The sequence below is a fragment of the Aspergillus udagawae genome (assembly GCF_001078395.1).
Source record: "Aspergillus udagawae IFM 46973 DNA, scaffold_7, whole genome shotgun sequence".
NCBI classification, from domain to species: Eukaryota; Fungi; Ascomycota; class Eurotiomycetes; order Eurotiales; family Aspergillaceae; genus Aspergillus; species Aspergillus udagawae.
Genome location: NW_025091270.1, coordinates 591,965 through 606,095, shown reverse-complemented (window position 1 = coordinate 606,095; position 14,131 = coordinate 591,965). Strand labels below are relative to the sequence as shown.

The 14,131-nt window shown below is 45.0% G+C and overlaps 4 protein-coding genes across 4 annotated transcripts; 1 reads left to right on the top strand and 3 right to left on the bottom strand.

Annotated features, from left to right (window-relative positions):
• Positions 1-5,017: 5,017 nt before the first annotated feature.
• Aud_008889 (uncharacterized protein) lies at positions 5,018-6,093 on the bottom strand (the record flags this gene model as incomplete). Its single annotated transcript, XM_043293754.1, has 2 exons — positions 5,018-5,685; positions 5,739-6,093. 2 exons carry the CDS (start codon positions 6,091-6,093, stop codon positions 5,018-5,020), a joined length of 1,023 nt encoding a protein of 340 aa, XP_043149689.1.
• A 1,426-nt stretch (positions 6,094-7,519) lies between these two features.
• Positions 7,520-7,957, bottom strand: Aud_008888 (SRPBCC family protein; the record flags this gene model as incomplete). The annotated part of the gene is made up of 1 exon (XM_043293753.1): positions 7,520-7,957. The coding sequence occupies one exon, from the start codon at positions 7,955-7,957 to the stop codon at positions 7,520-7,522; it is 438 nt and encodes a 145-aa protein (XP_043149688.1).
• A 590-nt stretch (positions 7,958-8,547) lies between these two features.
• On the top strand, positions 8,548-8,979 carry Aud_008887 (SRPBCC family protein; the record flags this gene model as incomplete). The annotated part of the gene is made up of 1 exon (XM_043293752.1): positions 8,548-8,979. The coding sequence occupies one exon, from the start codon at positions 8,548-8,550 to the stop codon at positions 8,977-8,979; it is 432 nt and encodes a 143-aa protein (XP_043149687.1).
• A 2,260-nt stretch (positions 8,980-11,239) lies between these two features.
• On the bottom strand, positions 11,240-12,187 carry Aud_008886 (uncharacterized protein; the record flags this gene model as incomplete). The annotated part of the gene is made up of 2 exons (XM_043293751.1): positions 11,240-11,845; positions 11,894-12,187. 2 exons carry the CDS (start codon positions 12,185-12,187, stop codon positions 11,240-11,242), a joined length of 900 nt encoding a protein of 299 aa, XP_043149686.1.
• Between the last annotated feature and the right edge of the window lie 1,944 nt (positions 12,188-14,131).

The window sequence follows — 14,131 nt, the reverse complement described above, 5'->3', positions numbered from 1 at the left end:
CCCGTCGCGTCTCGTACCTGGGTATTCTTGGTGTCTACTTGCATGAAATTTGCCTGATGGGTCCATCTCGCAGCGAATAACTTCAAAGAACTCGCCACTGCCGCAGAGGGTAGGCAACGACAGTCACGGCATAACTGCTGCTACAAGTCATCACGATATCTTCCGTACACTGCACATCGCCCCCGCCCTTTGTATAATTTGTGGCTGCCTATATTGAGGAAAGGCTATGAGTGAGCGACTCCTTGGGCACGGAAAGCCATAGTTTCATAGCAGCCGCGAGGTCGCTGGACAGAAAAGCCAAATGCCTAAATGAGGTAGATAGAGGATGCGTTGCGCCGTTTCTAAGTACGTAGACCGTGCCGAGTCCATATCTAGCACTGTTCATTCCTTTCTAGTACGCGGTCCGACAAAGAGGGTCAGTGCGGTGGGCGCGCGACGGAGGGTGAGAATTGCCCGCTCTCACCCGGCTTCGCACCCCTGTCTATTGCGCACTCACCCTTCTCACCCTCCAGTCGCGCGATTGCAATGCAGCAATTGGTTCTTACCCCGCAAGGCTATGCCAAGCGACTGACCATCTAGCGTGTGGCTTAAACGCGGTCAATACCCGGGTGGGTGCCCTTGCTGGGTGATGGGGGTGATGCCGCTTGAATGAGGCGGTGATTAGCGTGAGTGCAGTGTAGAGGGGGGTGTTGTCTGGAGAATACATCACCAGTCTGGACCACTCATTGCACCTGGGGCTGGCATGACCCACCCAGGACGGAATCAGCAGTTTTGGTTGGAGGAATGAATAAAATATGAAACACTGAGTGTTGCGCCATCAGTGTATAGCCATAATCTTTCCTCTTTTTGGAAAGTGCTTGAATAAGCTTAGCATAGCCCTGTTGTTGTGCTGCTGGTGCCTGATCCTGAAGCATATATGGAGGAATATCTCTTTGAGCCAGAACGCAGGTAGTAAATGCGGCATTGTGGTATAGTTATCACAGTTGCATAAGGCTCTACCATGACATGGAGAATAAACTGCATATTAAATGATATACAGTCGCTGTATAAAGGACGCGACAACTTTCTATGTACATAAAATGTGGATCACTAGAGAACTTGCAGCTGTATGCTAGGGATGTAGACTGCTTTGACTCCTCCAGCTTCACTTCCTATAAGCTGTGACTTGTCTATTATGGGAGTGAAGAGTACAGGAATGCTTGGAGAGGATGAAGAGTCTGTAAAATTAGATGCAGAATAAGTACATGTTTTATATAACGCAAAGTGTACTCATTGGCAGTTAATATGTTGTTATTGTCTTTAAAATATATAAGTATGGTCTCTGTTACTCTTCGGAAATAATTGCTAAAGCATGAAGATAAATCCCTGGGAATTTAAATAAAACCATCTAAAGTATGACTGATGAGTAATAATAAAGATCTTAATTATGCCTAATAACTCTAATAATACTTCTTTAGAAATTATCTTCTTCCTGAATGATTCCTACCTACACACTTAGTTGGTGTATATATGAGATTGTCCTAAGAAGTTAGGCTATTATTCTGTGCTATTCCACCTAAAAAGGCCTGAAAGGTATGAAATACTTTATCCTTAAGCTTATTAACTACATCCTGGATGGACCATTACTAGTTTGCAAGCCCAGGCCTAAGCCTTGCTGAATAATTATAGATATTATAGGTGGAGAATGTGCTGCTTCTTAAGTGGCTTGGATATGTAGAAGACTATGTAAATGTAAGAGCATTACTAGACTTTGATATCTAAATAGAGATGCTCAGGTTGGTAATTCAGGATGCCTAGATGGTTATATATACATACCAGTGACTGGTTAAGAATATGTTATAGAGTATAACACTCTGAGGAATGGAATGTCAGTAACTTGGCCTATCTAATATTATATAGATTTCTGTCTCGCACGGTCTCTTATTGGAACCTTGACTGGGGTTAATATATTGCGGACTGACTTAAAGCATGTACTGTTGGTGCCTATAGTACTTGGAATAAGCCAGATCCCATTAGTTCTGGTAACCTTGGATCTAAGCTTGCCTTCATTTTCTTAGACTATTGGCTTAGTCTGGCCGCGCAGTTAGACAACTGTAAAAGCCACTGGCCCTATCACCACCTGTGCCCTGATTAGATGGTTTCTCTTTTTAGTCTGATGTGATTGATTGAAACCTCTTCATATGTTAAAGCTCTGGATCCCTTGAGGAATAAATGGAATATGAAATACTGAGAGTTCTGCCATTATTATATAGCTATAATCTTTCCTTTTTATGGAAGATGCTTGAATAAGCTTAGGCCAGTCCCTTATTTGCGCTGCCACTGTTTGATTTAATTTGAAGCCTATAATATCTCTTTAAGCCAGAACTCTAGTAGCAAATGTGGCCTTGTGGTATAGGTATTGTATTGCAGATTAAAACCCTCTTATTAGAACATGGAGATAAACTGCATATCAAGTAATGTGTTGAAATGGAGTGTAGATAGTGCAAGGTAATGTGTAAAACATCAGAAAGAAATATTGAGAAATAAAACTATAAGAAGCTTTCGAGCGGTAACGGTCCTCTCTAGCTCCGTGCCAACTTACCTCTAGACTCGATGCCACGCCAGCGTGCTTGAAGCGGCGTCCCCCAAGCCTGCACAACACATTCCTCTGGTTCATATCCAGATTGGTCCGTCCAAGTTGCTATTGCCGCTTTTTCCTCTACCTGGTATTCAAACGCCTGACCTCTCGGACCAGAGAGACACGTCAGTGCCATGCAGTGCAGTCGTGACATGTGTTGTGCTGCTTGAGTACGGAAATAGCTTGGGCGTCGGCCCTCAGGAAGCAGTTGCAATAATCTGACAGGAGTGTTTCCTCTGCCTCATTCACCCCATCCTCTACATGTTCATTAGGGTCTCGTTCGAAATACCACTCTCCGGAAGGGCTTGTGGCATGAAGTCAGATTTGGCCAATATGGAAGCGGTGTATTGCCATCATCATTACCAGGCCAAAACAACTCTTTCCCTATAACAACACTCAGAGACAATGATGTGAGCTGCTGCGAAAAGTTCCGTAACTGGGCACCTAGGAGGTCCTCTATTCTCCCTTCCGCAAGGTTGGTGGGTTGAAAATCCTCATCTAGTGGTGCCTCATGACAGAAATGAAGGTCAAACCTCTGTACTGATGCTGGTAAAGAGATGAAATGAGTTTGTGAATCCTGTGATAGGAGTTAGCTTGATAGATATATAATAGGAGACTCTCTACTATTGCGGTTGTGCTTCTGGATGTCTTGATCTTGATATCTGTTATTGTTGAGGGTCAGTATTATATTCTGTAAATGTGGCATTTTGGATGCAATGATAGCTGTGGCTGAGGGTCTAATAAACTGTTCTCTTGTGGCCCTACTGATAACTAATGAAGTTAGTGCCATCACAGGTGGAAGTCTTTCTATGCTTTCCTTAGATATGTGGAGGTAAGATCTTTATAAATAATCTGGGAATAATATAGAGATGCTAATCTGTGAGCTGTATGTTTAATGGGCTATTGCATGATTTTATTTTTAGTTCTGAGAATTAGGACGACACTGGAGAGGATGCATTAGATATGCTACTGAGAATATTCTAGTAAGTGCTGTGAGATTGCAGCTGGAGATTCTCTACTATTCTAAGCTATTGTTTGTCCTTACCTACCTTTTGAGTGAGATGATGGTTATTGCGCTGGCCCTTTACTTGTTGTTTTGGAGGATGTTCATGTTGTGAATATGAGGACAGTCCTCCGCACTGAGGAGGAGGTATTTGTGGATGGTTCTCTGGTTACCTTTGATGGTGACTATGTTTATAACATACTTATTCCATCCATGTGGATCCATAAGAAAAATGAGCATGAATGGACAGAGATATGCCTGGCTAAGACTAGTGAAACTGAGCTATGCTCTTGATTCCAGTCTGAATGTGATGATGGAGTATATTAATCTGTTGCTGTTTTGGCTCTTAGATGCGCATGATTCTTGCTATTAGCTGACAGTACTGTTATAATTTTGCGTCCCCCGGGGGAGGGGATGGCGGCTGAGAGGGTTTAAGGGCTTAGGTGAATGTTATGATTGCCTTTAAAATTGGTACTGGGAGGACGATTGAGGAGTCTGTGTAGATGGCTATTAGCAGTGCTTGCTACCTACGCAAGGCCAGGGGAGTACTTGCTGCTGGCATTGAATTGAAGGACGCAGAGGTCAGGGCCGTGTCAGTGGGATAGCAGTGGGAAGCACCCGGAGCTAATCTTGACTGATATCTCTTTACTAGGAGGACAGGAGGTGCTATATGGTGATCCCAGCTCTGAATTTAATCAAAACTAAAGGAGTTCCTCATTGATTAATAACCTGAAGAAAATCATCATTCACCAGAACAATATTATGGATATGTGACTGTGGCAATGGATAGATGGGAAGCGTAAGAATCCCGCAGCAAGATAAGACATGCTGCACGTCGCGAGCTGCTCATCCCCCTCGACCTTTTGTACATGCACTTTATCACCTCTTTCCCGAATATTTTTGAAAATCGTCGTTGCTAAGCATATCAGGCTCCATCGCTTGAAGACCTATCGAGTCTCGGGAGGATTCTCCGCTCATTATAACATGACTTCAATGACGAGGTGTGAGAGACTGGACGCGGCAAAATGGGTGTCATCCTCAGAGACGGGCCTCCCCAACGGTTCGCTCACTACCTGCACCGCCTTCGTAGAGATGGCGGTCCGTATGGCTCCCAGAAGAAGAGCAAGACTTGAGATAGGTATAGAGGACAGAGAGACGTCGAATATACTGATACCGACGATATTTTCCCTGCTTAACCCTGTAAAGGAAAGATGGCTATACGACACCTGGCATATGCAGAGAGAAGAATCAAGGACAATGGTAGGTACTAGCGCAAGGATGGAAATCACTTGTGACGGTGCAATCGATTGGAGATTGTTCATCTAAGCCAGTTTGAAAATACCCATCACAATGAGACCGGACCATGCACAATACGTCACCTCGGGTGCTTATATCTATCAGAGAAATTTTCCGATCAGCTCGTTGGTCTTACTCCAGACCACATCGGAAGCGCCATTTCGCTCTAGTGTATCTAGAAGCCCATCGAGCCGTAGAGTTTCCAACTTGTCACCAACACAGAAAAGTGACCCATCTGCAGTCCCTTTAACCGTCGTCCCTTGTGTCTGCCCCTCGCTCAATGAAACACCTTTACCCCCATACTTCGAGCTAGTGATCACATAGATTGACCGGGCTCCCGCCTCCTCGGTGGTGGCTCGTGAGATGTCTGCGGAAGCATTAGGACCCATTTTTGCTTTACCCTCGTCCCATTGATCACCCCAGCTTTTCTTGAAAATATCAGTAGAAACAAGGCCCGGATGATGATGAATGAAGACAACTTTTTTGTTCTCAGGCTGCTCGGCGAGTCGCTTGAGGACCAAAGAGGTCATGGTCGCGCTATGGGCGGCGTAGCTTTGGACACTGAAATGTCCGGGCTGCTTTAGCTCAAGGTCATCGAGGTACAAATTTGCCGTTTCGACACCCGTTCCGAGAACGTTCATGATTCTGGGAGGGGACTGTGAGTCGTCAGACTTGGATGCTGCTCGAAGCAGGGGCAGCAGGCGTCGGATAAAGATCTGACGACTGTAATACCCCACGGCGGTTGAAAGTTCCAAGCCTTCAGACGTTTCTACAATTTGGCATATTAGCATGTTGCTTGCTGCAGTGTGTTAAGAGGCATACCTTGGCGTCCAAGGAATGGCAAGAAACCAGAGGAAAGGAAAAGCAGGTCAATATGCGTCTCACGGCGAAGAATCTCATCCGTAAGGCGCTTTGTCTCTGCCATTAGAGAAATCTGACCCTCCAGGAAGATCAAGTCGGCAGCCTTGTTCGAAGCACGCAGCTCACTCAGCAGAGGCTGGAAATCCCTCTCATTGCGACCAACAATGTATGCCTTCATCGGGAACCCTTTGTGGACGAGTTGCGTCAAGGTCGCCCGGCCAATTCCTGAGGTTGCACCAACAAAGACGGCAATACTTGGGATAGTAGCGCCTGTCAGCTGGCTGTTGGATGCCCTAATCACAGCAAGGGAGGTCATGATAATTCTGTTGAAGTGCTTTTAGCAATGGTATATTAAAACTTTGAAAAGCAAGCTAGAAAAGCTCCTGTGGGTAGAAATGTTGACAATAACCCTCATTCTCTTGGAATAGGTCCTTTGATGTACAAATGAATATCTAACCTCGAAGGTACCTTAGGCATGGATGTGTATTACAAACCAGAGGCAGAACGGACGAGAAGACGGAAATGCGTGTTTTCCGAGGACCGAAAGGCGGATCGGAGATTAACTATTCGGCCAGCAGTTTAATTTCAGTCTGACCGATTACTCTGTAGACTGTACAAAACGTCGTATCATCGAGATCTAATGTTGATAAACTTGCATTGGATAGCCAGGCTAGTTGATGATCCCTGTTAGAGGTTTCAGTGTACGCCTTGTACTGTAATGCTTCATATATTGTCATGATATAAGCGAGGCATATTCTGACACTTCATTAATTGCATGTGATGCCCTCAAGGGTGGTTGTTTCCCCGTCCTTGATCAAAGGAAAGGACTTTCTGATAAGGACCGAATTACTAAAAGCCGATGCTTACAAAAACAGGAAAACTCGAAAAGTTAGACGAGCAAATTGGTAATAAAAGGGAACGTCTGTACATTGGCTGGTACTGATATACGGAAGTTCCAAATGCCGAACATCTTGAGCCTAAAACTCTCCAGCAAGGATGTGCCACCACTATGGTTGCTGCTTTAGACCCAGCTTTACAAGGTATGCAATACCTGAATTCCTTAGGTTTGTTTACGGGAGAGTCAGCGTGTGGCCGAAAACCGTTCTCAGGTAAAACGTCTGTCCGGTGAAAGAGAGCCGGAAGAATTAACGGACACAGGAACGGACGGAGGCATGGGCGGGGACGCAATACGGACACTATGAACTCAAATAATCGCCAGGACAAACCCATGACTAGGCTCTCCTTGTTTCCGCACAATGTACCCACCTTTCCTTCTGACGCCCTGATGAACCAGTAGCTGAACATAACCATTTACGAGCACATCCAACGTTTTCGATGCGGCTAGATCATCCAATCTCTGGACATGTAACTCACTGGCCAACTTATCACTTCATCTCACATCGGCATAGCAGATGTCGGACAAAACGTGGCAAGCTACATAGAGTACTTCAGTGTCAGGTTTATCAAGTTCCAATGTCGATAATGAGTTGCCTCCTGCATACAGAATGTCTACCTCACGGGCTACTATATTGCCTCCCACGCCGGCAGTTACCGAGTAATGAAATTCAACGCGATCCTTTTCCGCTATAAGACCGACTAAATATGACCAGCCATGTTGAAAAGCTTCTCCACAACTTATAAATACTCATCAACAGACGGGACATATTCAGGAGACGTAAGTTTGCGGGCTTAACAAGCCCAGGTATGTTTACCACGCGAAACATCATAGCCTCCATTCTGGATTAATGAGCCAGTAACTTGTTCAGACTCTTCTCAAATCCCTTGTACGTGCGGTCAAGCCAGACTTTGAGGACCGCCCTGCCCTCCTCGTCGGGGATCGAGGACTCCCCAAGCCACATCATTTCTGTCTCATGGTGCGAAATTTGCTTCAAGGAGAAAGTACCGTAGGAATCAATTCCTGGAAGGTCGTCCCGGTCAATATGGACACGAACGCTGTACTTTGTGACGTCAACGCGATCGAGTGTTTCCCGGATCATGACGTCCGGGTTTGTGTCAAAAGCGATTGTTCGCGTAGAACCAATACCGAACCCCTCTACAGTTGTAAGGATGCAGTTGGGCATCCATAGTCTTGGAGAACCAAAGGCAGAAAGAAGAGCCCAAACTTCTCCGATAGGGGCGTGGATTGTTCCACTATACTCGTGGACTTTGAAAATAGTCATAATAGGAAACGAAAATTTGATCAGAAGGAAGACCGAGGTGAAGTCCTGTAATTGAAGGTGATGGTTGTGCCGTTGCTATGACTGATAGTTAGGGAAGGAAGGAAAATGTCCGGTGCAGCCAAACTTGCTTTTATTTGTTAGTCCTCACTCATGCTTTCTCAATAACCCTGCAGCAACTATAACATGTAAGGGCGGGACAGTTAAGTCAACGGCGTTAAAAGCGGAGTCGATTGTGAAATTTGTCCATCCGCTTCTTTCCCGCTTAGAAATCGCCGTCCTTGGATCCAACCTTCCCAAACAATCCCACTTGGATTAGAGATTTAATTGCACCATGACGCCTCATTGTCTTCGCACTATTGACGAAAAAAGCTCACCAGCTCGCGCTCTTTGCTGTTTAAAGTGCTCCCCCCGTGCCCCAGACTGGGCGTTATCTAATTTGTAAGTATGCTGTCGACTTTCATCTACATATGAGACCATCAAGTGCTCCCTATTCATCCTTCTGCCAGACGAGCCAAACATCTTACAGCAATCTACAAAATGTTAACCTTGTTGGTGTAGCTTTCCAGAATCTTTCTATAATTAGAACGAATATGGTTCTAGAGATAATTAGCTCTGTTACCGAGATTGTCGATGTACCTATCGGCGAGATTTGGGCCGTGATCTCATCCTTCGGATGCGAGAAGCTATGGTTTCCCGATATGAAGAGCGTTGACCTCAAAGGGTATGGCATCGGCAGTGTACGCACGTATATTTTCCATGAGCCTGGCCGTATTGCATGGGAGCGTTTGGATTATGTCGATGCCGAGAACCATGTTGTTCGCTTCTCAGTTTTCAGGAACGACCTTCTTACCGAGTCAATCGGCACCATGAAGTTGAAAGCCGTGGACAAGAATCGAACCGCCTTTACGTGGATAGCAGAGGTTGATCTTCCGGAGAGTCTCACCAAGGAAAAACTGCAGAAGCAACTCGATCCCTTGTTTAAGGGCCTCATCAATGCTGTTGCAAGTTCAATCACAACATAGATGGATAATGTAACAAGTTAGACTCGCCGTTCTCACAGGTGGTCTTGGGATATGGCCCTTCCCCACACACTCCCGTTCTGCCACCGCCCTGCCTGCCAAGTTCATGGCTGCTTTGCTTATTTCGCTCTCATTTTCCGCTCTTTACGTACAAAGCTCATGGCCAAGTCAGATTGAATTTAAGTCTCACTTTAGACCTAAATATACAGGCAACTAAACGGGGGTTATCATACTCCAATCGTCTTGGCAAGCGGCTCGGGCCGAGTTCAACACGTATCCATCCTTCTACACCCCCTAGAGTCGCCGGATAACAGATTTGAAGCCAGTCGTATTTCACCAGTATCAAAATCTATCGATCGAACCTTCTACCAATACTAGGTAAATTCACAACAATAGGTAAAGACATAAAATCTCTGCAATTGGTGTTGAATCATGGTAGTATCGAGCGATCTGGTTGGTCTAACCAGAGTTCACAACGTAGAATCGTATCTTCGTGGATTGATCGATATCGTACCGATGTTGGGACGTACCGCGGTTGACAAACGTGTAGGATTCAAGGCTAAAAATAAAAGGAATAAATATAAGAATATTGAGGATCAAGACTGAACATATGGGGTAGAGTTATTTGTCGTCTTGATTCACTTAAGTAATTCTAATAGTTGCCTGCTATCCTAAGCGCGTGCATAGAAAGGCGTGGGCGGCCCAAAGCAGTCAGTAATCCGCAAACAAGGAGTAATGTGGACTTCAGATAATACACCATTATGCGAACTTTGAGCGTGATACCAGTTTCTGATAGTCGCGCCGCAGCGCATTGATCGCTGCGGGAGTTGTCTTTCGTACCTGCAGTGGAAGAACCGGAGCAGCCATGTCGGATGTGCCCCTGGCATCGCTCCGCGTTGTTGACTCAGTTCGACACATAGGACCAGAAGCCACCACAGTTGCTCCGCCGTGCCCCTTTAATCCAGGACCGTGGCTGGCCCGACGGCGACGGCGCCACCAGACCGACTGTCCAGGCGCCGAGTGCAATTTAACTGGTTTCGTTAATTAACACTGGGCCCAGAATTACTTAAGGAGCAACTCCTTAATACCTCAGGTCCTTCGTGAGCGTGTCCGGTGTCGGTCCTCCTGGATGCGGTTTGCTTTCTAGACGGCGGCCTCCACAAACGGGAGAAATGTTCTTCAGAGGGCCCACGGTCGTCAGAGTCAGCCTGAAAATTTCATAGCTATATATGGCGGTCAAAACGTTGTCTCGCGCTCATGAATATCTCATGTTGTTGGGATCTCAGTAGTGGCGATGCTGCCTTTCCGCGGCTCTATTTGGTGCCCTGATCGCGGAAATAGGCCACTACATCAGGGAAAGGCGCTGGAGCGAAAATGTGTATGAAATGGATTGATACCCGTGTATGTTTAAATCAAAAAAGAAGAACAGCGATACTTTCGCTGTGTCGCCCGGGTCTCTTTTCGTCAAAAGTCTATTTGGAAGAAAAAGGACAAGGAATAGAAAGGAGAAAGTAGGAGACCATTTTTTCACGCGTCTGTGGAAGCATCACATTCCATGCAAAGGCACGAGGTGTGCATGAAAGTGGAAGTAAAAATAGTACAAGTACATTGTCCAACCAATAGACTCCTTTTGGTGTTTTGGCTCAGGGCTGTAAGGTGAAGAGCATGAACCACCACTGTTGCGCGAGCTGAAGCCCCGAATTGCTCTGAGATTAATGGGAGGAAACCCTGACAGTGTAGGCAGCTGTCGGTAACGCAATGAATTAAAAAGAAGGGCTTCGTGTTCAATCGACGATTACTCTGCGAATATCGCTGTGAATCGCCCTGGGATGCGGAGACCATCAAAATTAGGAGGGAAAATAGAACATACCCAACCTGAATCATTTGATTCAGTACTTAAGTGGGCAGCACGACCGGTTTGGAATTTCTACCTCCAACCCATCTTAGAGTCAAGCCAGGCTCGCTTTACTATGGGCCCAAAGCTCCAAGGCAGCAGGTTAGAGCGGTGATCTCAACTTTGGTGAACTCAAGAATTCTACTAAGTGCACAATACATAGATTGGTCCAAGTAACCGTTTTCACGGAGATCAAGTCTCACCACGGCAATCAGAGCATACTAGTCAGCTCAATTCTATGCAAATATTTCTTGCTTATTTATCTACTAAGCCACGAGTGGATTTGCAGAAGGACCGAGTATAAATTGCATTCTCCGTTTGACATGAGAGGATCTGCTTATCTAGCTAGCAACTTCATTGCGTGATCAACTACACGTCTGGGTTGCGGCGGAAAAAATCCTCCAGGCTAGTTTGCTTGACATTCGGGAAGCGAGCAACATCCACTGGCTCGTAATCCCAAGATCGAGCTGGAATATGATACTGGTAGCAATACCTTATAAAGTTATACCATCCACTCTTCCCATAGGTAGCCCTTCCCTCGTTCAGCTTAGCCTCTGCATCCTTTAACGATCCTAAGCAGTTAAGCTTAGCATCGTTGCGACCTTCTCTGGCCGCATTGTATGCCTTGACGATGTCTTCCGGGGAGGCTTCAAAGCTCTGAACACGGACAAAGCCTCCGTTAGCAGCATCTGGAGCAGTGATAGCCTCAAGCACATAGTTGCCAATGTCTTCCGCTGTGGTGTAACGAGTGGGAAAGGTTGAAGGCCCGTGGAAATTGAAGGTCTTGGTATCTGGGTCCCAGTCATAACGGCTTCTCTTGAAGTAATAATCTGCGATTGCACCGGTGAACATATAGATGGGCTTAATAGTCGAGCTGACAGCCACATGGTGAGCAAAGCCCCGCATGTCGTCATAAATTTCGTGTGAACCAGGGGAAAGAGTCCAGTCGTAGTTCCAGGAGGTGGCGTGGAAAATCTACAGAGCACTTAACCAACTGCTAACAGACAGAATGGTCCTACTTACCTTCACTCCCGCACGCTCTGCTGCCCTGATAAGTAGCATTTGCGATTCCATAAACATTTCGGGAAGGGCAGCAAAGGAACAGATAATGGCGTCAACACCGCTTGTAGCCCGATCCATTGCAGCAATGTCGTAGGGGTTGGACATCGTCTCAAAGCCTTCAAGCTGGTCCCGCACATCCTTCGGGAGATTGTTGATATTCCGAGCTAGGCCTCGAACCCTGTGACCACGCGCAAATGCGGACCTGGCGCACGGAATGCCAACGAATCCGGTAATACCAGCGATCAAAATAAGCATGTTGTATGAATCTGTATTTCTGGGAATATGATAAAGCAAGGAAAATTATGCAGTGGGTCTTGCATCAATTATATACTACCCAAATATCCTTGGGTCTTTTTGCTTGCGCTCAAACTAACAGCGAGTGTAGTCCAGTGACAAGTGCTGGTATATATATCCCCGCGAAAGAGGACCAGAAAAGGCGCGGACTACGGCGGACTAACAGACGGAATTTCGGAAGTAGGGCTGCCGCCTCATGATGCCAATGGTAATCTATTAACAACTAGACGTTCTGCGCAGTGGGGAAAAGTGAATAAACTTCCCAGGTTGAATAGTACGTACAACCCATAATACCTGTCATAAAGGGCCTTTTTACATGCGATGTATTTTTGAATAAACTCACGCGGGACATACAACTGTATCCAGCAGAACGCAGGTCAGGCCACCACCCCCCCGGAATCTCGGACCACCGGCGCCGATTATCCGCGATCATGTGATCTCACCCCACCGCCGGTCGGGTGAGCTCAGTACATTACCTTACTGACACAACACTACATCTTACTTCTACCACACCTCCACCATGGCTTGTGTCTGTGGTAATGTCAGTTTTCTCCTCCAGAACTAGTTAATCAGTATTAATTTGCATATTAGGAAGCATACCAGCAATACCTTGAGATCCCAAAACCTGACCTCAAACTTCCTGACGCAGTTGTTGAAGTGAGTAAAAAATATATGGCAGAACTAGTTCCTAGCTAGCCGAAGTGAGATTTTCTCACAGTGTGGAATTAGTTCTGGATAGAACTAGTTATCCCTACTAACTAGTTTAGACCTCTGGCCATGTCAATCTCTATGTTGGTGAAGTGTATTGCCGCTTTAGCAGTTGCGAAGTTAACATAAGTTATGAACTAGTTCTATCATATTTACATTCTTCCTGCTAACTAGTTTAGACCAAATACATGAACCTGAACAACTTAAAGAAACACTTTGTCGCAAAACATGGTGCTGAGTTTGAGGAAAATGCTGGAGGGCGCCCAAAGAAAGCTAATAAGGATGCTGCTATTAGTAAGAACTAGTTCTTTGAAGAACTAGTTAGCATTACTAACTAGTTTAGCCTGGTACACTTAACTAGTTGCCGCCTATAATGCCCGCGAAGCTGTGAAACTAAAGGTCCGCCTAGTCATTCTGTTAAAGTATGATGGGACTGTGAGTACTAGTTCTTATATAATACTAGCTTTTACTAAACTAGTTTAGGTCAATATGACTGCGATGCGCGCCATTACAAAAGATTATAATATACAGGTGCCTTGTGACCGCTGTAAGGCGGATAAAAAGTCAAAAGGTAAGTAAACTAGTTTCTAATAGAACTAGTTTATATCTCTAACTAGTTCTAGAATGTTGCAAGGGAACTCACAGGGATGTATATAAGGTATTCAGGGAGTTTAATGAAGAGGAACCATTAGGCTAGGAGTCTAAGATAGAGACTACATAAATTAGTGATTTTCTATAAATATAACTAGTTATGCAAGTTCTAAACTAGTTAAAGAAAGTTTATTTTTAAAATTTTACAAATAGCTGGGATTCTATAGAACTAGTTTAAATGGATATAGTTCTACCTTCTTTTCTAGACAAGACTAAGTTAGCAGTTAGTAATATATATATTTAACACTGGTGATATGCCAAGAGTTTTTACCTAAACTAGTTATATATAGAACTAGTTCTATACACAACTAGTTTAGGTAAAAACAATATATTACATCTGTGTTTGCCTAAGTCTAGCTAATTCTAACTCTAGCTCTAATTTCTGTTTCTTAATCTTAGCCTTTCTTATCTCTGCTTCAAGTATTTAGAGATTGATTTGGTGTGACTCAGTATAACTGTTCTGATTTTGGGTATGAAGATTAGAGGTAGTAATCTGCTGAAGACTTAATGATCTAGAATAAATTAGTAGAAAAACTAGTTCTAGAG